Below are 23,517 nucleotides of genomic sequence, written 5' to 3' on the forward strand. Positions count from 1 at the left end.
AGAGAAACCTTTGGCAATGAGTATGAAATAATATGTACACATTGTTTTGAGAAATATTGGGAATATTTTTACAGACCTACTCTGATGACATTTGTGAAACACACTGATTTTCAACTTAATCCGAAACGCTATATACAGCCTTAGCTCAAGAAAAACAAACACCATATGAACCTGTCTCACTTTAAACATATATGAATCTGACTAGACTTGAGCAGTTGTAAATCTCATTGGATTACAAGAATTTGATTTAATTTCAGAAAACAGGCTTAAATGTCTTTCTACTGCAGAGGAAGGTCAGTATTTGGTCAAGCAGAACATGACTAAGATCACTGAAGTTTGATTTAAGCTCTTGAGAAAAAAAAAGTTTTGGGCATGTGCAGTGAACTTCTGAACTTGGGGTGATTTGCTTTTAAATGCAGTGAAGGCGGCAGCTCAAATTCACATTAATAATTAAGACAAACGGGCATTAAAACAAATGGAGATAACACGCTGTCTATATACTCCTAACAGCATGAGGTAAATACTTCCCAAAGCAAAAATCGTTTACTGTGCATATTTTCCCTGTGAAGATACGACTCTCACAGTGTATCATTAATTCATTTCTCAACTGGCATTTATAGCATGGCCTAGAGGAGTGAGGCACCTAATTCCCTTTGGAAATCTCAGCTCTGCTTCTTTATTCTAAGAAATCCCTTCCAACCTGAAGTGCTGAAAGACAAAACCACAGTTAACTCAAACAATCACACCATTTAGCAGAGTTTAAAGTTTAATGGCAAGAAGAGAATAAACAAAAAATTTAACATCTTGGTGCAAATCAGACAGGCCATACGGCAACCCTCGCAGCTCGTTTCGCAGAGGACGCCATGCTTCCCTCAACAACAAGGCTCTTGTACAGTCCCTGTGGTATCTCACCTACCATCGCACCACCACGAGGGCCGTATTTCCCATTTTCACCCAAGTCTGCTTGAGGACGGCAGTCTCTCCTGCTTCTCCCAGGCTTTAGGCCTCTCCTGAGTTCTGACACAAAGCTATGCCAACACCGTCAATTGTAGTTAATGTTTTCTTTGCAAATTCATTATCTTCTGACCAGCTGATACGGACATGCCTTCATGTGCCTTGATAGTTTGCACTTCTGAATATGCATGCGACCCTACTAGCAGCAGCTATGCAGCACACAAATCGGAGCAGGGCCTACCTTAAGTAACATTTTCTTTTTACTAAATATCAACAGCCTTTTCTGTTGTTACAGCCATGCCGAGAACACCTACTGTCTTCAAAGACCTGACGTGCCAGCTCCAGCGTACAGGACCTACTTCCCTAACGTGCCTGGTGTGCCTCCATGGAGCTGTGGCAGAGATTATTTAGCCATCATGAAACCACCGCAACAAGTGAACGCAAGTTTGATGCGATACTTTTAGCTTTTGATACAGATGAAGGCATAAAGAGGCACCTCAAGAGGAAAATCTAATGGAGTAAAGACGTTATCATTTTTCTCAGTGTTTTACTGAGGGTACTGAGGACTAAAACTGATGAACAAAGAGAGACAAAAGCTTTTGAAGGCTCACTGAAGCAGGGTTTTACTTGTTGCTGATCAATCACAAAATACAGAATTTGCTCTACAGCACAGTGTAGTGGTACTTCAAGCCAAACTATATAGTAAACATTTAACCTACATCAAACACAGGCACAGGGACCATATTTCAGTGTTGGGATTGTCCCCCACACCTGCACGGGGCTGCCAACAGCAGTCCTTACACTGCGCTGGGTTGTGCATGTTCTTTAGGAGAGGCATGTCTCCAAACACCCGATGCCCCTCTTGTTCTCCCCAAATTGAGGTGCTGGCAGGAGTTTAGATTCAGAAACACCGAGCTCTCTACTCATGCAGGGCAGGAAAGTACGGTCTCCAGGCTCCCCAGGCTATCGGTTCAATTGTACTCTTCCAGCTCGGTACCGCACTAGAAGCAAGATTGCCACATTAGTGCAACATCTCGCTCAGGCTTCCTCGATGAGCTAGGCTGGGGCAAATCCTGCACTAACATGGCTATACTGTTCCCAGCATCTGTCCTTGCTCTGTGCTGCTGCACAACACTGTGCTCCACAGTCCAGGCCTTCACGATTTCCGTAAGGGTGTAAATGATCTCTTTGGAAATTTAGAAATTAGTTTGATCCCTTTTAATTATATTACCATATCAGCATCAGCAGTCTTATCTGTTGAAGTACTGAAAAATGTTTATTATTAAAATAAAAGCCATGACAATCAAGGATAAGTATTCACTGATACTGCACAGAGCTAAAAGTATTGGTGTTTGATTCTTTGGTATTGCTATTAATGTAGATGTAAAAGAGGTCAGAGCCCCATTTGAAAAGCTGTGGAGGTAAGATCATTTAGTGCATTCCAGAAAGGTAATAATAACCCTGACCTGTCTGAACTAATTCACACTTGACAGTTGCACAGATGCCATTAGCTGTAAAGCAGCCAAGTTGAATAGCGTTTCACGAAAAAAAGTGAATGTAAAAAATGAAGGTTCTAACAATATAGGCAACTAGGGTTTTTTTCTGTTTTAATCAATATAGATTTAACTCCAGGTATATCATCTTTATACACTTGGTAATTTTTTAGATTTTAATTTTTTTTTTTTAAATCTACTGACCCAGTAGGTAAACTGTAACTATAGTTGCAGCTCCTGAGCTTCCCAGAATGAAGAATTAAGATGCTTACTTAAACTGCTCATGAGTCATGTGAGGCTTCAGAGACTCTGTTTGGTCACACCTAAGCTAGACAATGAAGTGATCCAACCTCTCATGGCAATTCACATTTCACAATGGCCATTAAGCTCAGCCATGACTAGATCATAAAATCATTTGTATGTGTCATCGCTGAATGTAACTCAAGACAAAAACCTAGATATGAGTCTATTTCTCTCTGACTCTTTCTGCACTAGATTTCATGTGTTTTAGTGTCCATTTCAGATGTGTTACTGTATTTCTACAACACAACACTGCTTGTGATATCCAGCTTGAAAGGTTTGCTTCATACAGTAAGCAGAACATTAACACCTTTAGAGAAGACACCACCTTTAAAAATTGAATTTGAGCTTTTAATGCTAAGCTTAAAGAGAATCAGTCAATTTACAACAGACTTAACAGTATCCTGGGTTTTGTCCTTCTATAGCCTGACATGCACCCGGGCTAGCTCTTGCTCTGATGCCTCAGAATGCTGGGCTATGAAACCTTCCAAAGAAACCCAGTGCCAACTATTGAGAGCTTAGGGCATGAAGTAGCCAATACTGTTCATTGACAATATTGCAGGTATTTCCCTCACTTGTTCTAAACCATTTTGATACAGAATAAGGTTTACATTTGATACTAGGTATCTTTTTGCCAGGATAATATATGCTGGAGCGTCAAATGAAGCAAGAGCTATGGAGTCTGCATGGCAGACATTAAAGAGAAGAAAAATAAGCTTATTTAAACAGCAAATATACAATATATGTCCGGTGATAACATACTCTAAGCTATTGAGAATGTAGCTTTCTGTGATATGATCACATAACTTCCTTAATTGCTGGGAGTTCTGAGGTTGTGATATTCCAGGCAACATGACTGCTGGGTACAGTGTTCTGCCACTGTTTAAAACCACAACTAATTCTTTAAATTAAAAGAAGAATACCTGAAGTATTTCACATTATTTCACTCAGTTTTCAGCAGTTTCTCTCAGATACAGATATTTCCCAGGAAATGTATCTCCTAAGAAATTTTAATCAGAACACGCCTTACCATTTTGACGTAGAAAGAATTTAGCAATCACTTCTTTTTGATTTTACATGCCACCACCAATCAAGTATTTTAATTCTTTCAGCATCCCAATTAGCCCAGTATTAAAGATATTAATTATGGAAGACACAGTGTATTACTTACACCACAACAGACTACTACTGAATATGCTAGATTTATAGTTTACTGGAAGATCTTTGCTTGCTGTAAGTGTAATTAATGAAGAACAACATGGTGGCTACCTCTAATCAGAAGCTTTTGATTATTTTGAAATTCTTTAAAGGGCATGAATCTTCTGATCAAGGAGAGTGTTTTTTAAAGGCCTTCTTCGTGCACCTCAGCAAGTTGAACAGAACATCCTTGGAAAATAAATAGAGCTAAAAATAATTACTAACACCCCAATCATTTTATGAGCTATTATTTCACCAGAAAATGGAGAAAATGTATCTTTAATCCCGAACAAAAACTCTTCAAGGTTTATGTTCTCTATAAACCTTTCACTGAGAACTGAAAATATAAGTTAGTAATGCAATAAATGCCCTAACAAATATATCAGATTTTTCACTTAATGCTTTTTACAGGCTTAAACCAAACTGAGTGAAAGAAAATCACCTTTTACAGTCTGACTCTTAAAGGAAGAATGCCTTTCTGTTATGCTTTTTAAAAGAAGGCATGGTGAATTTATATCAACTTCACTGAATCTTGGGGCATGATAAAAGGAAGAAAATACGGCAGCGGAGTTAACATTCCATAGCATTCTTTCTTCACATATTTATTTCCTCAGTGGCTGGACATAAGCCAAAGAAAAGGAGGGAATAACCACCCCCTCCCCAAAACACAGAAATAGCTGAAATAAACCTTTGGCACACAATGCAGTCAAAGCTTTCTGCTTTTCCTCCTCCCACGCTTGACAACCTGGATTGTTTCTCTCCAAAGAAATCCAAGCAAAAAATACTCCAAAAAACCCCCAATCAAACTCTAAATTTCAAATTTGTCAGCGGGTGCAACCACTAGGGCAGTAAACAAAGTTTCCCCTATTTTCCCTTATTAAATGACTACAGAAAGAAAAACCAGCTGTCTTTTTGGACCTATTGCCTTTTGCAAACTAAAAAAAAAAAAGACAGAACTAAGGTCTAGTAAATAAGCATTAGCACTGCCTTATAAATCTCTGCCCTCTTGTCCAATATTTTATCATCTCAGGTTTCAGAAGTCTTAATTTCATTCTAATGTAAATAAGAACTGGTCTGTTTGCACAGTACTTCAACAAGAATTTGCTGCAAGGTTGCAGCATGCAGGCAGTGCCCCGAGAAGGGTGACCTCTCTTTAGTCAGTGAAGCCAAAGATCATTTATCACAGTTAACCTACAAATCTGTCTTGCCGAGGCCTCAGATCCGTCAACCACTTGGAAACAGCTACTTGTCCTGTCCTCCCACAGCTCCCTAAAACATCAGATGGGTCTGATCTTTTCTATTATTGTATACCTCTCAGCTAATAAAATATATTTTTATGGATATGGAACGAACAGGAGTACTTTGTATTTATTTATACAGCTCATTAAAGATGGTAGAGATTTGGAGACAGAGAGAATGCCCCAAGCCTAGAATGCTCAGGAAGACAGACCCCAGGCATATGCATGTATTTAACTTTATGTATATGAGCTGCCTGGCTGAACCCAATGAGGCTAAGCAATTACGTACAAGTAGGCATCCTGGTCTTTTTGCAACTATACTCCTAAGCTAAGACACGGCAGGGAAATGATGCAGAACTAGTAAACATTAAGAGCAGGAGACCGAGATGGTTACAATGAGAGCATACGGGCAATATATTCAAAGCTATGCAGTCAAAAATACTTTATTATACCTATATATTTAGACAGACTTATATTATACAGAACTAGTTGCAGTTCCCTGACCCTGAGGTACTTGGTTCAGGTGACATTAGAAGAGATCACGAGATGGGAAACCACATTCACACCAGCATCGTGGTGCAGAAGGTGCCATTCCTTCTCTAGATTCACTCTCCTGATTCAGCATACCACTCGTTCTCTTTATATTAATGGAGATAGATACTTTCTAAAGGGAACATTAGGTCATCTTCCAGCAGGGAGAAGCTGGCAGACTGAAAATCCAGTGCCTGATACCAACAGCAGTAATACTTGTTAAGAGACAAATATGTTTGCGTCAATCTGTTAGAAGTCGTCTGAATTTGACTTTGAACTTGAAGAGGGGAAAAAAACGAGTGTAATTATTCAAGGGTTTCTTAGGCACAGAGACCATTGTAGAAGCAGAAAACAGTGATTTCTCTCTGGTATGCAATTTGGAGAAAATGTAACATGATTTTGCTTTGATTTTTTTTTTTTAAAGTGAAACATTACGTATCCGCATGTACCTGTATTGAAGTGTCTTTTTAAAAAGTTGCTCAGATTTAACACAACAGTTTATACCTTTTTAACTATGAACAGGTCGGAGATGAATGACCAAACCACAAATTCCATATATTTTAGCTATCAATTACTGAAATATGTGGATTCTAAGTGCTTGCACTCACATATATGTGAGGATGCCGTGCTATTTGACACTCAGAAATTGGCTTGCAGTAGGGAAGGACTCAATCCTGAACTATTTTTGCAAATCCTAACCTGTCAAAGTAGCATGAAAGAGAGACAGCTAAGCAGGGAGTTACTGCTATTTAGAGATAAATCAGCATAGGCGATTTAAGAACTGAAATCAAAATTGTTATCTATAATAGTGACCATTAAAGGTCAGATTTCCCAAAGAGCCAACTACCACTAAAAATTGACTGCCAGTAGAGCTCAGGGCACTTCTAATGACCCAAAATAAGTAGGTGGATTTTCAAAAGATTTTGCACACGTGGAATTGTGGAATCCATGGAGCTCTGTGACACATCTGGTCACATGCGCTGCCACTGAATCGGGACAAGCAGGTAAATAAACATCTGGGACCCATTTTAGGGTCCTAAATGGATATTAAGCTTCTGCGAACGCAGGCATTTGAGACAGACAAGGACTAGTCCTAGCAGCTTCCAAACTGAGAATGAGAAGCCTGGAGAAAAGGACCACAAACAACTGGTAAATGCACTATCTGGGCACAAGCCCATCTGATTCCCAGAAAGGAAGACAGCAGTTGTGAGTCTGCCTGAATTATCTAGGGGACAGGAGAAGGCATAAGTATGAGTAAAGGATCAGAATAGGGAATAGAAGCAAATACACAGCTTTGTGAAGGAAGAGAGGAAGAGGCATAATTACGGAGGATTTTGAAAAGGATAAGAAGGAGCTCAAAAATGACGCAGTGAAACAGCCAGTGTTGGGAGGAGAGCTAAACAATCCACAAAAAAATAAACTGAATTTACTGGTTGCTTTTTATATGATCTGAAGAAAGGTGTTGGTCAGGAGAGGACATGAGAAGGATATTACAATAATCAAGATCTGAGTGACAGAGTTGGTTGGGGAAAGAAAAAAAGTATCTTGGAAAAGCTTCAAGGAAAAAAAGATTACAAAATGTATATAACAGCCTGGATGCATGGGATAGGAAAGGAAAGATAAAAAACAGCCCTTAAGGCTTCAGGCCTAGGTGACAAAGGATGCTAGAATACTAGCATTGGAGGAAGGACTTCACTTCATTCCCAGACTTCACTGAGAATATGCTCAAGTGTGCAAGGGGCAGGGAATAGTAAGAACCTCTCTGTTGAAACCTGTATCGCCAAATTAAGAAGGGCTAGGGAGAGAGCCTGACCACTCAACTACTGAGTGTCCACATTGCCCCCTAGATTATTTTGGCCCATGCCAAATAGCACTCTCCAAAACCACTCCTAGGCACAGTTCAGGGAACAACCCATGCCAGGGACCATTCCCAAAAGGCAGCATGTACCAGCCTCCTAAAAGCAGGGCGTGCAATATATTACCTTCAATCTTATGCTAGAAAATACAGTTCTCATGGTCTGCAGCATTGGTCTTATGTTATTCTGGAAATTTTGGATTAAAAAACTAATACTGAACTCCCCAAAAATAATAATTGCACCTGCAGCTGCATGGGGACCACACAAAGCCCAGAGGAGATGCACCCCCAAGTGTTACTTAGTACAGCTGCAGCTAATGTCTGCCACATGGCCTCAGGGCCAGAAGATAGTCCCTGGCTCTGCTTTAGTTAGCAGCATAGACGTAGGCTGTATCTGACAGAAAAATGATATTCACCAAACACTATCTGTCAACATCTCAGGAAAGATTAATGCTCTCACGGTTGCAGAATAAAGCTTGACTCAAGGGCACTTTAAGGATCAAATATGAAAGAAATAAAAGGAACGTAACACTATTCTACAAAAGTCATAATGTTGAAGGAAGGCCAATAACAATCTGGAGCACGATTTTTTATGTCAGGGTGGTGAAATTAGTTTGAGGCACACTAACAGTGCACAGTAGTAAGCAGAGCTTTAAGATTGCTATACAATCTAAGCAAAGAAGGCAATGCAAAAATGATGGTCCATTCTTAACTTGCAATGGTGTCAGAGAGAAAAGCATAAATTTCATCCATTTTTACTAGATTTCCTTGGATTTTGTAAGTTTGGGTCCAAACAATAGCAATATTTAAAAACTATTCTGGATTCCTAAACAATAGGAACAGAAAAAGCAAACAATACATCTACGAGAATGTGACAGAAGTAAAAATTTTATTTTTTCCATTTAAATTCTTTGCAGTAAGATTCTGAGTTTATAAATCCAACGCGAAAAATTAGAGCTTTTATTCATTTGTATTTCCAGTCTCTCATTGCAGCAGTAATCATAAAACAAACACAGCTGGCATCTTTATTATTTTATTCACTGAAGGATTTAGCTGGACAAACATCACAAAGACGGTGGCTGCTTTCATTGAATTTATGATCAAATATGCTCCAGCATAAGATCAAGTCTGTAAGATCAATTATTATGAGATGTGAATAATTTAACAGAAAGTTGTCTATTTGTAAATCAGATCTTACGGATATAAATTCAGCTGAGGTAGCAGACAGTGGATATACACTGTATTATAAATTACATTACTTAAAAGGATACAGTTTTTTTGTGAATCACATTTAGTGATAAATATTGTCATTTACATTTTGGTATCCAGCGAGCTGTTAATTCAGACAAACAACATTTCTATTTTAAACTTCAATTAAATTTATCTTAGTCAGAGAAGAACTTAACTGTCTTAGTGATGTCTTTCAAAATTACAGAATATATTTCCTATAAAGGCTTAATTAAAAACAATACACAAACCACCATCACCATCATTTAATGGGTTTTTCCATAGATTCTCACCAGAGTCTGTTGTTCAGCATAATACCAGGAGAGTTATAATAATTTTAACACAGAATGTGTGCCTTAGGATATGGGATTGACTCAATGCCTGAAAGAAAAAGGTCAGTTCCCTTTGGAATCACTTGCCTCTTTGCCCTCCAGCAACGACAGGTGCACCAGCCCTATGCCGAGGCTCGTTATTCACAGTGTGCTGCTGAAGATAGGTAATCTAACCTCTCCATTTTAATGCATCAGCAAGGATTATTGTCTCCTATCTTCCCATTTTGACACTCAGGTCAAGCAGGCACTGAACATATATACATGATGATCTGCCTGCAGCCAGCATCTTTCACAAATTCTCAAACAATAGCTTCAAACTTTCTAAAATAGATAAAATACTGAAAGACGTCACTAAATGTAATTATGAAAACTGTTTGGCTAGCAAATAACTTCCAGTTTTGAAATTAATCACTGTTTTTCACTAGTCTCCCACAATGTCATGTGTTTCTGCATCACTGATTCAAAAAAACTGCATGAAAAAGCAAAAATTCTTGTTTCTCTGTCCTATATGGCAGGAAAGAAGTCAGAAATCTGAAGGCAGATATATGAAGCACCACAGCTAGAAACGCAGGAAAGGAAGCAATTAAGATTTTCTTGACAAAATTGTAATGAACTTTGGGAGACAGTCACAGGAAATTCTCACGAATGGCAATACCTGAATACCTATGACTACCATCCTACTGCAGAAAAGGTGGTGGTCAAAATTACACTGAAAAACTCACATCAAATCATCATAAAATTCAGTAAAATAAGTATTTGTCTAAGGTAAAGACACTTTGTGATGTTTGTACCACTGCAGAAACCTTAACTACTGTCTTTAAGTCTTTGGCTGGCAACAGAGCCAAATGGCATGGGTTTTGAGATTGCCTTGAACTATCTGCAGAGGTGACAAAACTCAGTAGCATTATTCGTATTATTACACTTACGGCCTGTCTGCACCATCTCCCAAAATTATATACATTTCTGAGATCCTAAGATGAGAATCAAAGGAACTGCTGAGTTAAAGAAAAATTGTCCATAATACATGAAAAAAAGCAGTGGAAAATATCAAGCCACTTAAGCCAACAGCAGTTGCTTAGCACTAAGCACTTTTGAATGCCAGCCCAATTCTTAAGGTGCCTATCGTTTTGGCTCTCATGTTGGAAAACTCTCGCCTTTAATGGCCACATACAAATAATGAGAGACCCAGCAGTGAGGTCTACTTCACTTATATTACTGCCTTCACAGTATGTCTTCAATTCCTCAGACAAATATTTTTAAAACACATCTCTCGGACTCAGTTTTGTCACAATGTCATTGTCTGGAGAAGAAAGATTTCAGCAGAGAGGCCAACAGTACAGAACTCCAGCAAGAGGGCAGAATTAGGAATGTGAGGATATAATGATGCCTGGTGCCTCTGATCAGAAAGTATTAGACTTCAAACCAAGAAATGAACACAGACACTATGGCAACATATGAGTAACAGACTACCAAAAACATAATTCTGAGAAATTAATAAAATGTTGACACGTAAAAATGCGTAAGGAGAAAGAACAACTGGAAACATCTGAAAAGAGTTGATCAGTAGGTACTCAAAAAAGTTAATGAAGAACATACTTTGAAAAAAAAAATCATACCTGGAAACACCAAATAAACATGTCTATCTGATATACGTCTCAATATCTTAAGGAATTCTTAAGGAATTAGTGAGGATAGTGAACAAATGTAAGGCACCTTTTAATAGTCTTTCCAGGAAATCTACACAAGAAGAGCTAGTTCTCTTTCCTCATTTCTCTTTACAGGCTTATTACTGTAGCTAAGTTACTGTAACGTTAGCTAATTTTGTTCTGCATTCTGAAGTATTGTACTGGACTTAAAAAAAAGTATATACACATACTTCCTTTCTGGTTTTCAAATAAGGAAGAGAATTTTGGCAAATATCTACTGGACGTTGACACACAACATAGAAGCAAAATATAGACAATAGAAACAAAACATAGACAATATGGAAGCAAAATTAGTTTTAGGAAAAAACTAAGACAAAATGGCAATCAAAAGAAGAAATGACTGATGAACAAGACATCAGATAAATTGATTATTTTTAAAACTGGACTTAATCATTGGTGGAACAAAGCAACAAGAGATAATGTTTGATGCAATTTCTCCAAAAAATCTTGCTCTGTGGACAAACTCCGAAGAGCTGGGATGCGATTCATTATCTCATAGACCGAAAACTGGCTGACAGACCATAAGCAAAGGGTAATGATGACTGGCAATGTACTGAGTTGGAAAGGAAGTGTCCAGCTGTGTGCCAGAGGGATTAGCGTTAGTCACAGTTTTATTTAACATCTTTATTAATGAACTGGACTAAGGGATACACTGCATACTAAATCAATTCTTAGATGAAATGTTGAAAACACCACAGAAGACACAAAAGTTGCAACAAAGAAGCTAACAGAAGTGAGATATGTGGGCAGAAAATCTACAAACAAGACAGAGCATAGAGAACTACAAACAATTACTTCCAGGGAAAAAGAACAGAAAATGTGGATAGGTTCAGAGATAATAATGCCAACAAACTCTAGCCCTATGCCAGAAACTTAATTAGATGTTGCAGAAGACAACAAAGAACATCCATGTACATTGGGGCTATACTTTCACAGCTGTCATGGATGGGAAAGGTATAGGAGGATAACAATACAATTTTACTAATGAAACAACACAGAGTTATTAGTACTCTGAAAAGGAGGACAAAGGCTTTTGTGGTGCAGTTTAGAAGGTTTATTAATACTTTTAACTGGGCCGAGAGGATGTAGCACAATACATAAAGCTTAGCAACACAAAAGAGGGGGAATTTAGAACAAAGCAAAAATAAATTGAATGTCAGGATAAACATTCTAACAATGAAATCTGTTAGGAATAATCTCCCCCCAAATTTATAAAAGTTATAACATTTGAGCAATTTACAATTGCTCCAATTTGAAGGAAACATTAAAATACAAATTGTAAAGAATTTTTCATCTTGGCAAAAGGATAAATACAGAAACTCTAGAGATCTTTCTCAGTCATTGGCTTCAATCAGCATCATCTAAATCATCACCATAAAGCTGACGAAACCTGCAGTGCATTTCAGCTTAGCACTAACCGCTCCTGAGCTGGGCTGAGAACTTTGCCTTTTGCACTTTCGCAGCTGAGCCCCTTTATGGTGCCAGAAACATATGAAACAGTACTAAGTGGGTGCAATGCACAGTAGCAGACACAAAAAGGGCACTTAAGTGGAAACAAACAGCTTCCACCACCCTGAAATTAATTTAATAAACCTCATTAAGTAGTGCAATAAACAAAAAAGCAGTATTAGGAAAATATTTGTAACAAAAGCTCTCGGTCTGTGCTGATGCCTCCCGAGGCACCGAGGGCCCGTGTGCCGGCTCGAGCGCTCCCCCCAGCGCAGGCGGCCCCGCCGTGCCGCCACTGCCACTGCGCTCCCCCAGGGCCCCCCGTGTTCACGGCCCACGGCTACTGCACGTGAGGGGGAAATCTGCCTGCTACCGAATATCAAAGGACAGCGTAATAAATTTACTATCTGGTAAATGACTTCTTGTTTGTATCGCACGTTAACACAGGTTTTGTCTTGATAAGATCCCTAAGGTCCCTCAGGCAAAAGATAATGACCGATAAAGCGGTATTTATGGGTAATATGAAACAAAATGGGAAATGAAAAATGTTTTTTTCAGTACAGCAGTATCACTGCAAATCACCAGGAGACAGAGGCAGCTTTATATGCCTCTAAATCACAAATACTTCTATAAAATCTTTTCATTTTGTGTTGGGTTTCCATCCTTGCTCCCCCCCAGCATGATTCCTCAAATGCAAGTGAGGGGACAGCCCCAGTGCAACCTCAACATATTCGAACTGCACACAGTCGTACACATATAATCCACTTTTTGCACAGGTATAGTTTTAAATCCTTATTGCTTAGTTTTATCCATCAGAAAGGTTTTAGCAATGACAACACTAAAGCTTTTTGTTCCTAATGTGCTTGACAGCTTCAATATTCTTTTAGTGGCAGTACAGACTACATTACAATGAGCAATGCTGACGAAGGGATGGGAGGTGAAGGGGCTAAAAGCAACAATTAGAAGAGAGTTTTGTCTTTAGTCAAAACCCCACTAAGGCAAAGATTTTCTTAAAAACAAACAAAAAAAATCCAAACCAAAAACCCTTCCCAAGTCTCAGCTCTAAACAATTCCATGCTTGAAATGAAATACAGACTCAAAGTATATGGACTCATCTCTATTCACTCACTTTGCTTTCTTCAGGAAGTTTTCACTGAATAGCAGTCCCAAAATAGCCCCAGTCCATCCTGGAATGCAACTTTTAAACAACCTGGCCTCAGGAAGGGAGGTCTCAAGTACAGAGGCCATCTTGTTAAAGGACGAAATCCCCAGCAGTGGGACTAGCTGTGAGAATAAAGTGTTATTTATATAATAAATACTGCCATGTTGGGGAATTACGAAGTAGTAGTCCTATTTATGCAGAGCAGAATTTGTTTTCAACTGCACCTTTTCTTTCCAACCTAATTTCTCACAACGCAACCCATTATGACAGAAGTATCTGAAAAAGCTTTTTATATCCTATCAAATATACACAAGGATAATTAGTTTCCTTTTGTTATTCTTCTGTAAGGGTTTATTATTGTGGAGAAGCTTTTGCAAATTAAAAGAGGTTGCATTGCATTCTGAAGGCAGAGCCGTTCTTGGTTTTTATTGTCTAGAGATAATTGAACAGAAAAGTTCAGGAAAAAAGGTGAAAATATAATTCATTATGAACTCTATAGGAAGATCAGATTACCACATCTTAATTCTTTTTAGACCACACATTCCACAATATGTTAGGTCATGCAATGTAGGTGAAGCTTCATACTAGATAGAAGCAACGGTCAATGCAAGTTTTGTTTCCTAAAATTATAAGCATTTCTACAAAATTTATAAATCACATCTTAGCCAGTAAATATTCTCTTTGTAATCTTTAGGTAGTTTGATAACCACTGAAGAAATTCAGTGTTAAAGTCTCCAAAGAACTTAATTCACTATAAGTGATAGTTACATTATTTCCCTCAAACACTTCCCAAAAGTAGCCTCTAATACTGACCAATTCTAAGAATTTTAGGGATCTGACTTCTTATATGATGAGCCTGCTGGGTTTCACTTTGTCATTGCTGTTACATTGCACGTCTTTAGCTAATTTCCAGTTAGACTGGGAATTAAAGAGCTACTGGCTCATGTCCATCATCATTCCATTGTCTGACTCTGCCTTTAAAATTCACATCTCATGGAAGCTGGTATAGTCAATCAGCTGCAATTATTTTGCCCCCAATCTACCATCTGTGGCTTTTTTGTGGGGTTTAGGGTTGGAGGTTTTTGCTTCTGTTCCTTCTGCCTTATAGACATGAAGCTGGTTCTGCAGATGTTGGAAGAGTGTTATTCTTCCTTCTAGTAATCTCTCCTTACATAAATTGAATGATAATGTACGTTTTGAGGTAAGACTCTTTGAAGACTTCTAAAACCATATTCTCACTGTTCCATGCCAGGACCTCAAAACATATATACAAACAAGATGAAGGGCCAGACTGTGCCTGAAAGACAGGAGATGGTGAAAGCTTCACTGTGTTTAGAAAATTAAAGGTGTTCTCTTCCAATTTGGGAGCACGAAGTCCAATGTCGTGCTCTGTTTTACAGTTTATGGCAGTTTCTATGTGACAAATTCCTTAATTTTTTTGTAGCTCAATCCCCCCTCTGTGAAATGCAGTAATAGGACTTCACCTCAGAGAAGTTTAAGCACACACATAAATCCTTCCAAGACCATTAGCGTTGTTCTTTAAGGTGTATCTTTCAAAGGTACTAAAAAATGTCGAGAGGAAGTAACTCTGTAACAAAACCAATGCACATTTTAAAAAAAAGCTGTATGTTTTTCTCCACATCTTAGGTCTCACATTTATCCTAACTACCCTTAAAACAATTCTATTTCAAATGGGACATTTTTGTGTCATCAACAATCTTCAACAAATTAAATCAGGAAGCTAAAAAGGATTTTTTTTTTTTTAAGATTAGAGATTGCTGCTTTTTGAAACATGCTAATAAAGAAAGAAAATTTCTAGAACGAATCAGTCTGTCCATGTGTTAAGTTTTATAGCTGAATTATAAACCCTTGGGAATATGATGTCTGTAACAGAAATGTTTATACATCCTTAACTACAGCTATGCAAGCAACAGTGCTCTAATACAGCACACAGATAAAGATTTACACTAGAAAAAGAGAAAATCCTTTACATTTTGAATGTAAATGATACATAATTTTGAGGCACTGAATATTTCCTATTATAGTAGAACCACACATATCAAGTGCTGAACTCTATGTATTGTAATTGCTTTTGGTCTTTCAATCCCTTCATTTATGCTGAAAAACTGCAAATCCTTTATGAGTGGAGCATTGAAAATGCATAAATATTTTTGAAGAGCTTTCTTAGAAATTAAAAAGCTCTGGTCTTACTTGAGTCAGCCTGTGATGTGATCATAACTTGTGTCAATTATGAAGTCTCAGAGATTGAGGGTTTGTTTTAAGCAAACTGGGTTTTGTTCTTTTTTTTGTATTTTATGAAAACAGAAATTTCATGCCATGTTCTTGAAGGAAATATAAGATATCAACTTATAAAATTCAAATCTATTATTGTACTTATTCATACACAGGAGACACTGCTGGGTCTAACTGCTATTAAAATATAGAAAAACACTCAGTCCATGCCTGCAGAATGGATGGAATATCGTGCCGGTACCTACTCACATTACTTACGCATATATATGCCCCCAAGCAAACACCTTCACATCAGTATTAGTTTCCTTGTCCCTCTTTCCCAATCCAGATCTAATTACCTATGTTGTAATATAATTGCTTCTTCCAAGCTTTTGGATTTCATTAACTACTTTCAAAGAAAAAACGAACTTGCAAGGTTGTTCATTGTTAGAGGACAGAATATAGACAATTCTAGTGACTTACTTTTTAAAATGAAAGCTGTGACTTTCAGGGAATTACATTATTCCAAGCAGTAAGACTGAGGTAGAGTCAAACATTGCAAGATGCCTGCAATGATCACAAGAACTGGCAAAACTGTTCAAGATATTCAGAAAAGCCAACTATAAGCGAAGCTAATCTTCCTGTTGCTCCCTTTAGAGTAAATAGGAGATGGACTCTTCCATGAAGGCCATCAAATTAGGCTCCCAATCTGAACTGGACAAGCCAGGAACTTTTCTATAGACTGTTTAAAGTCAATTAACTCAGGTAGGTGACACTTAACCTTTGTGAAGGCCTGCACTGGCTTCAGTGACAGCTTCATGTATCTCGTTGCAGGAATCAGAAAGTTACCTCTAACCATAAAGGATCCAGCAGTAATGCAGAGCGAGCTACAGGGTCATGAAAGATGCCTGGCACTGCAGAAATTCAGGTTCTGACTTAAAGGATGAACATCGATGGTATCACATCTAACAACTAACACCTAATTTTAGCTATGATCCTGTTACATTAAGAGATTTCTCCTCCCTCAATTAAACACTTTTTTGTTTTTTTTTTTTGTTTTTGTTTTTGTTTTGTTTTTGTTTTGTTTTGTTTTATGAAAAATGCCTTTGTGCTTCAGTCCAAAACACTGGACCAAACTGGTTTGGGAAGGAGCAGATGGAAAAGAAATAATAGAAGGGCAAAGTGAGTATAAACCTCATAACATCTTGGGCAAGTGACCATGCTATGAATTTTAGAGCTGTAGACACACTCCATTAATAAATAAAGTAATAAATTAGGATACTGGAAAAGGATTTGGACTTGTACTCTATCAGTAACTTTTTTTCCTTATAACAAGGAAGTTCCTTTACCAAAACATTTCATATCTTCAACTCCAGTGCTCCAACTTGGAGCAGGAGATGCTTCAGTCTCCTGCTGATTTATCTCTTGAATTCCCTGGTAAACTACCAACGAGACAGCGAGTTGGTACCAACAATAAAATTTGGAATGAGTGTCAGAAAGAAAACAGCAATGCTGGTGCAGCAAAGGCTTAGCCTTCTTGCAAAAAATTTTGGTCAAAAGAGAGTAGAGAAAAATTTTAACAATTTTCCTGGCAAGACAAGTTGTTGACATAGCTGTTATCCTGCTCATCCAACTCAAAATGTATATGCTTTCTTCAAAATATAAAAGATGTTAATCACTCAATACAGTGCTGCCCAAATATCCTGTCTACAAAGATTCTTCATGTGCTGAGAAATCTTCTAGTAAACTTTAGACAGATGATTGGTCAGGCATTCCTGGCTTATGTCGAGTGCTTGTGGGTAAGGATGAGGGGGAAGACCAACAAGGCAGATATCCTGCTGGGAGTCTGTTATAGACCACCTAACCAGGGTGAATGGGCAGATGAAGCACTCTACAAGAGGCTGGCAAAGTCTCACAATCGCTAGCCTTTGTTCTCGGCAGGGACTTCAACTTACCGGACGTCTGCTGGAAATACAACACAGCAGAGAGGAAACAGTCGAGGAGGTTTCTGAAGCATGTGGAGGATAACTTCCTGACACAGCTGGTAAGCGAGCCCACCAGGGGAGGTGCCTCGCTTGACCTGCTGTTCACAAACAGAGAAGGGCTGGTGGGAGATGTGGTGGTTGGAGGCTGGCTTGGGCTTAGCGACCATGAAATGATAGAATTCTCGATTCTTGGTGAAGTAAGGAGGGGGGCCAACAAAACCGCTACCATGGACTTCCGGAGGGCAGACTTTGGCCTGCTGAGGACACTGGTTGAGAGAGTCCCTTGGGAGACAGTCCTGAAGGGCAAAGGGGTCCAGGAAGGCTGGACGTTCTTCAAGAAGGAAGTCTTAAAGGCGCAGGAGCAGGCTGTCCCCATGTGCCCTAAGAAGAACGGGCGGGGAAGACGACCGGCCTGGCTGAACGGGGAGCTCTGGCTGGGACTCAGGGAAAAAAGGAGAGTTTACCGCTTTTGGAAGAAGGGGCAGGCAACTCAAGAAGAGTACAGGGATCTCGTTAGGTCATGCAGAGAGGAAATTAGAAAGGCAAAAGCCCAGCTAGAATGCAATCTGGCCACTGTCATAAGAGATAACAAAAAATGTTTTTACAAACATACTAAGGAGAAAAAGAGAGCCAAGGAGAATCTCCATCCTTTATTGGATGCGGGGCGGGGGGAACATTGCCACCGAGGATGAGGAAAAGGCTGAGGTACTTAACGCCTTCTTTGCCTCAGTCTTTAATAGTCAGACCAGTCATCCTCAGGGTACTCAGCCCCCTGAGCTGGAAGACAGGGACAACGAGCAGGATAAACCCCCCATAATCCAAGAAGAAGCAGTTAACGACCTGCTACGCCACCTGGATGCTCACAAGTCTATGGGGCCAGGTGGGATCCACCCAAGGGTACTGAGGGAGCTGGTGGAGGAGCTTGCCAAGCCACTCTCCATCATTTACCAGCAGTCCTGGTTAACTGGGGAGGTCCCGGACGACTGGAGGCTTGCCAATGTGACGCCCATCTACAAGAAGAGCCGGAAGGAGAATCTGGGGAACTACAGGCCTGTCAGCCTGACCTCGGTACGGGAGAAGATTATGGAGCGGTTCATCTTGAGGGCGCTCACAAGGCATGTGCAGGACAACCAGGGGATCACGCCCAGCCAGCACGGGTTCATGAAAGGCAGGTCCTGCTTGACCAACCTGATCTCCTTCTATGACCAGGTGACCCGCCTAGTGGATGAGGGAAAGGCAGTGGATGTGGTCTACCTGGACTTTAGTAAAGCCTTTGACACTGTCTCCCACAGCATTCTCCTAGAGAAGCTGGCGGCTCACGGCTTAGACAGGTACACTCTTCGCTGGGTAAAAAACTGGCTGGACGGCCGAGCCCAGAGAGTTGTGGTGAACGGAGTTAAATCCAGTTGGCGGCCGGTCACGAGCGGTGTTCCCCAGGGCTCAGTTTTGGGGCCAGTCTTGTTCAATATCTTTATCAATGATCTGGATGAGGGGATCGAGTGCTCCTTCAGTAAGTCTGCAGATGACACCAAGTTGGGCGGGAGTGTTGATCTGCTGGAGGGTAGGAAGGCTCTGCAGAGGGACCTGGACAGGCTGGATCGATGGGCCGAGGCCAACTGTATGAGGTTCAACAAGGCCAAGCGCCGGGTCCTGCACTTCGGCCACAACAACCCCAGGCAACGCTACAGGCTTGGGGAAGAGTGGCTGGAAAGCTGCCCAGTAGTAAAGGACCTGGGGGTGCTGGTTGACAGCCGGCTGAACATGAGCCGGCAGTGTGCTCAGGTGGCCAAGAAGGCCAAGAGCATCCTGGCCCGTATCAGAAATAGTGTGGCCAGCAGGACTGGGGAAGTGATTGTCCCCCTGTACTCGGCACTGGTGAGGCCGCACCTCGAAGACTGTGTTCAGTTTTGAGTCCCTCACTACACGAAGGACAGTGAGAAGGGCAACGAAGCTGGTGAAGGGCCTGGAGCACAAGTCTTATGAGGAGCGCTGAGGGAACTGGGACTGTTTAGTGTGGAGAAGAGGAGGCTGAGGGAAGACCTCATCGTGCTCTACAACTACCTGAAAGGAGATTGTAGCGAGGTGGGGGTTGGTCTCTTCTCCCAAGTAACCAGTGATAGGACGAGAGGAAATGGCCTCAAGCTGTGCCAAGGGAGGTTTAGATTGGACATTAGGAGAAATTTCTTTACTGAAAGAGTGGTCAGACCTTGGAACAGGCTGCCCAGGGAAGTGGTTGAGTCACCATCCCTGTGATGTGAAGTATTTAAAAGACGCGTAGATATGGCACTTAGGGACATAGTTTAGTGGGCATGGTGTTGTTGGGTTGACAGCTGGACTCGATGATCTTAGAGGTCTTTTCCAACCTTAATGATTCTATGGTTCTATTAGGCAACCTTTCTGGATTTTGAGCACAATACCGTTATATCAGTGTCCATCTGATGTAAATGTGACAAAATTCAGGAAACATTAAAAGGAAAAAAAAAGGCAGTGAATTCACATTGGCTTTTTTCAGTCACAGTAATTAGAATATACAACAGTGTGGTCATGAGCTCACAGCAATGACCAGAGGGCCCTGGCAACAGGGCATGATTATGCGGAAACAACACTTAAAGTTGATTGGAAACATATTCTTTAAAAGTCTCTTAATTGTTATAGTGGAACAGAGAAAACTGATGACCCAATGCAATAACACAGCATTTCTGAATGAGCTCAATACACTTGCCAACTGATATCCGCAAGATGAAAACACTGTGCTATACAGTTTCTCCCTATATACAGATAACTGGCAATTCAAAACTATTCAAAACTGGCAGAAGTAGGAAAGAGTAATACTTCAGTAATTCCACATTTGTACCGTAATTAGAAAGGATAAAGCCTTTTTAAGTTAACTATGATAACTTCAGCCTGGCATGAATAATATCCTTGAAGAGTCAAAAGAGTAATTTAAAAAAAAAAAAAAAAGACTTACTTATTCCATGCTTGTCTAAGATTTTTAGGGTTGTACTGTGTAAACCGCTCTGTAAGAAAAAGAAGAGGCACATTCAATTATTTATGCCAAAACCAGGATTTTTTTTTTTTGCAAATAGATTTATCTACTATCAATTTTCATCATTTCATCATTTCTATGTAACTACTGCAGCTCAAGTCCCAAGACAGGGAAAGAAAACCAGCATAGAGGGAATCGCCATACAAAGAGGGAGGAAAAAACCCTACAAAACAAAACCAAAAATACCCCCAAAAAAACCCATCTTGTTAAAACAAACAAACAAACCAAAACAAACCATCATTGCATAAAGCTTATTTACTGCGGCATCACCAGAAATGGAAATTTTTACAATTATTTCTAAAGTAGTATTTGACTGCTAGGGAAAAAAAAGAAGCTTGAAATCTAAAATTTTTTTCTTCATCACAAACACAATTCTCTGTGATCTCACTGTCATGTTTTTATGCTTCTCAGGAGGCATAAGAGTACGCGTGAGTCTGTGTGACACACAGGGACACACAAAACATGATGGCCACATAAAAGTTCATTTTCTAAAGAACACATATAAATAATGAGAAGAAGTAACAAGTACAATGACAGCCTATTTACTCAAACATTAAGTTCTTAAGTTCAGATATAAGTACTTTCCTTCTCATATCCAAGAAGATGCTTGCTCTGCAGTAGGATTCTAGTTGGCAGAGGAAGATGCTATGAAATCTGCTGCAGAAGTGAAGAGCCGGTACTCTGTTAAACCTTTGAACAGGAGCTAAGTGCCTCTCAGGAAGAAAAAAATGCAATCCAGCTGGAGAATATAATAACATTTTCCATGAAGCCTCATCGCACTGAAAACCTACCATGTAGACTGGTACTCGCCCTGGCCAACCACCCTAGTGTGATGGCATTAGTTGCTGTGAAGAAGTCCTAAACTTACAAAATACTCCGTAAATCTCAAAATTTAATTTTGCTACCTCTCCACCCATGAACATGACATTTAATAGGCACACTGTACAGCTACAACAGTTTTTTATATATATATATATATATATATATATATATGCATAGACATATGCATGCATCTTACTCTGCAAAATAATTGTAAATGTTGGGAGGGGTTGCGTTCAAATTCCTGTATTTCTATACTTCACTTATGTCAGTTATAAAGTTGTTATATATACTTCATATGTTGTCAGTTCTAAAGATGCAACAGCTATGCAAAAACTACAGCACATACAAAATCTGGGCATCAATGTGGATGATTTTGTTTCTTATACCTATTTTTTTTCTCTTTAACTAAAAAGTTTTATGGAGAAACTTCAACTCTCATTGACATCGCTATCAGAAGTTTTCGGTAAGTGGTAGACCTGCAAACTGTGTCTGAGGGCCACTTCACATTTACAAATTTTGTTGCTTTAACCATACTGATGCAGTTAAAGCAATGAAATCCCTCCCTCTTAGATATGTATGACAAGTGTACTGGAAACCAAAAGCTTCATAACTATAACTAACATCAATATAAATTACAAATATCACTTATGTAATATTGTGTCTGAATTTACTCAAATAAAATTTCTTAGCAAAAGCCCCAAATGCTAACGACATTATCATACTGTTAAAGGCTTTTAGATGTAGATAAATATATGAAACAAAAGTTTGCAAGGTGTTTCTGTGGGTTTGTTGGTTTTTTTTTTGTATTATCAACAAAAAGTTTCTGCACTTGGAAAACATTTGACTATTGTAGATGATCATTAAAGTAGCACCTAGCTGACTTCCCTGTGTTATTTTCACTATAAGATGAATGAAGATACTTAGCTAAGAGATGACTCTCAGCAACTCTCAGATGTGCCACCTTTACACCGTTCTGAGCAAACTAAAATTATTAGGGTGAATTTTTATGAACTATGTTATAAAACTTAATTTGTTGTTAGGATTAGGATATTGTTAAATTACAGGTCATGTGGTACATTTTACTAACAGAAAATACATTGCTCTGTAATTGTATCTCCCCAGATAAAATACTTTTATTGCCAATTTTGTGCACATTCCTTAACATATTTGAACTCATTTCTGATATGTCTTATTGTTGAAAATACAATATTACTTAGTGTGAACTTCAGAGGCATTTAGATTGAATACCACACCACTGACGTTATCCTAAATTTTGTAAATTAGAAGCTCTACAGTACTTTCCAATTACTGATAAAGTCAGTTATCCCAGGCACTTAGCAGCTTGGATACTCTAAAAAGGAATTTAAACCATTGTGGTAGGTTTTTTCTCTATTTTCTGTTAAGTCTTGATACGACAATGAGTGCAAAACGTAAGGGTTAAAGAGGGGAAAAAAAGAAGTTGCTGGGTACATTCTTACAAAGAGCAGCAAGTGAAGAGATTTCCTTACAATTTTCTGTGTGCACATACTACCACAAAATAACTTATCACACTACAGGCATCCAGATTAAAACTATAGGAAGTGCCAATTTCTTCTTATCTCTATTATACATTGCATGCAATACATCTACTACAGATATGCCAATGCCCCGAGGCAGGTCTTTAAATCAAATGGGCAAAGTAGTCAGGATCATCCTTAGATGTAGCCATGGCTTCAGTACCAGTAACATGGCACTGGAATCAGTGCCTGTGATTATGTTTTAATATCCAATAGCACAAATCAAAACTCAGTATTGAAGTACATGTTCTGTAGTAAGTAGTTCAGGCATCGTATTGGCATTGAGAATATGACCCAAACTCACAAGGGAGAGGAACATTACAATTCAAATTGTACCTGTTGTTCACTAATTCAGCTTCTGCTCTCCAGAGGAAAAGCCTGAGCTCCAGTAAGGTCAATACCAAGTTGCATTGGCCTCAGCAGGACCTGAGC

General features: G+C 39.2%; 1 protein-coding gene across 2 annotated transcripts in view; it reads right to left on the reverse strand.

Moving 5' to 3' along the window:
* Positions 1-23,517, reverse strand: part of CDK14 (cyclin dependent kinase 14) — a 330,096-nt gene that overhangs the window by 71,792 nt on the left and 234,787 nt on the right. For both annotated transcript variants that reach the window (XM_075143809.1, XM_075143808.1), the window contains one exon: positions 20,630-20,678. In XM_075143809.1, coding sequence (XP_074999910.1) covers positions 20,630-20,678 — 49 coding nt within the window. The remainder of the gene's footprint in view (positions 1-20,629; positions 20,679-23,517) is intronic.

This window comes from Calonectris borealis, chromosome 2, assembly GCF_964195595.1.
Source record: "Calonectris borealis chromosome 2, bCalBor7.hap1.2, whole genome shotgun sequence".
Lineage (NCBI taxonomy): Eukaryota > Metazoa > Chordata > Aves > Procellariiformes > Procellariidae > Calonectris > Calonectris borealis.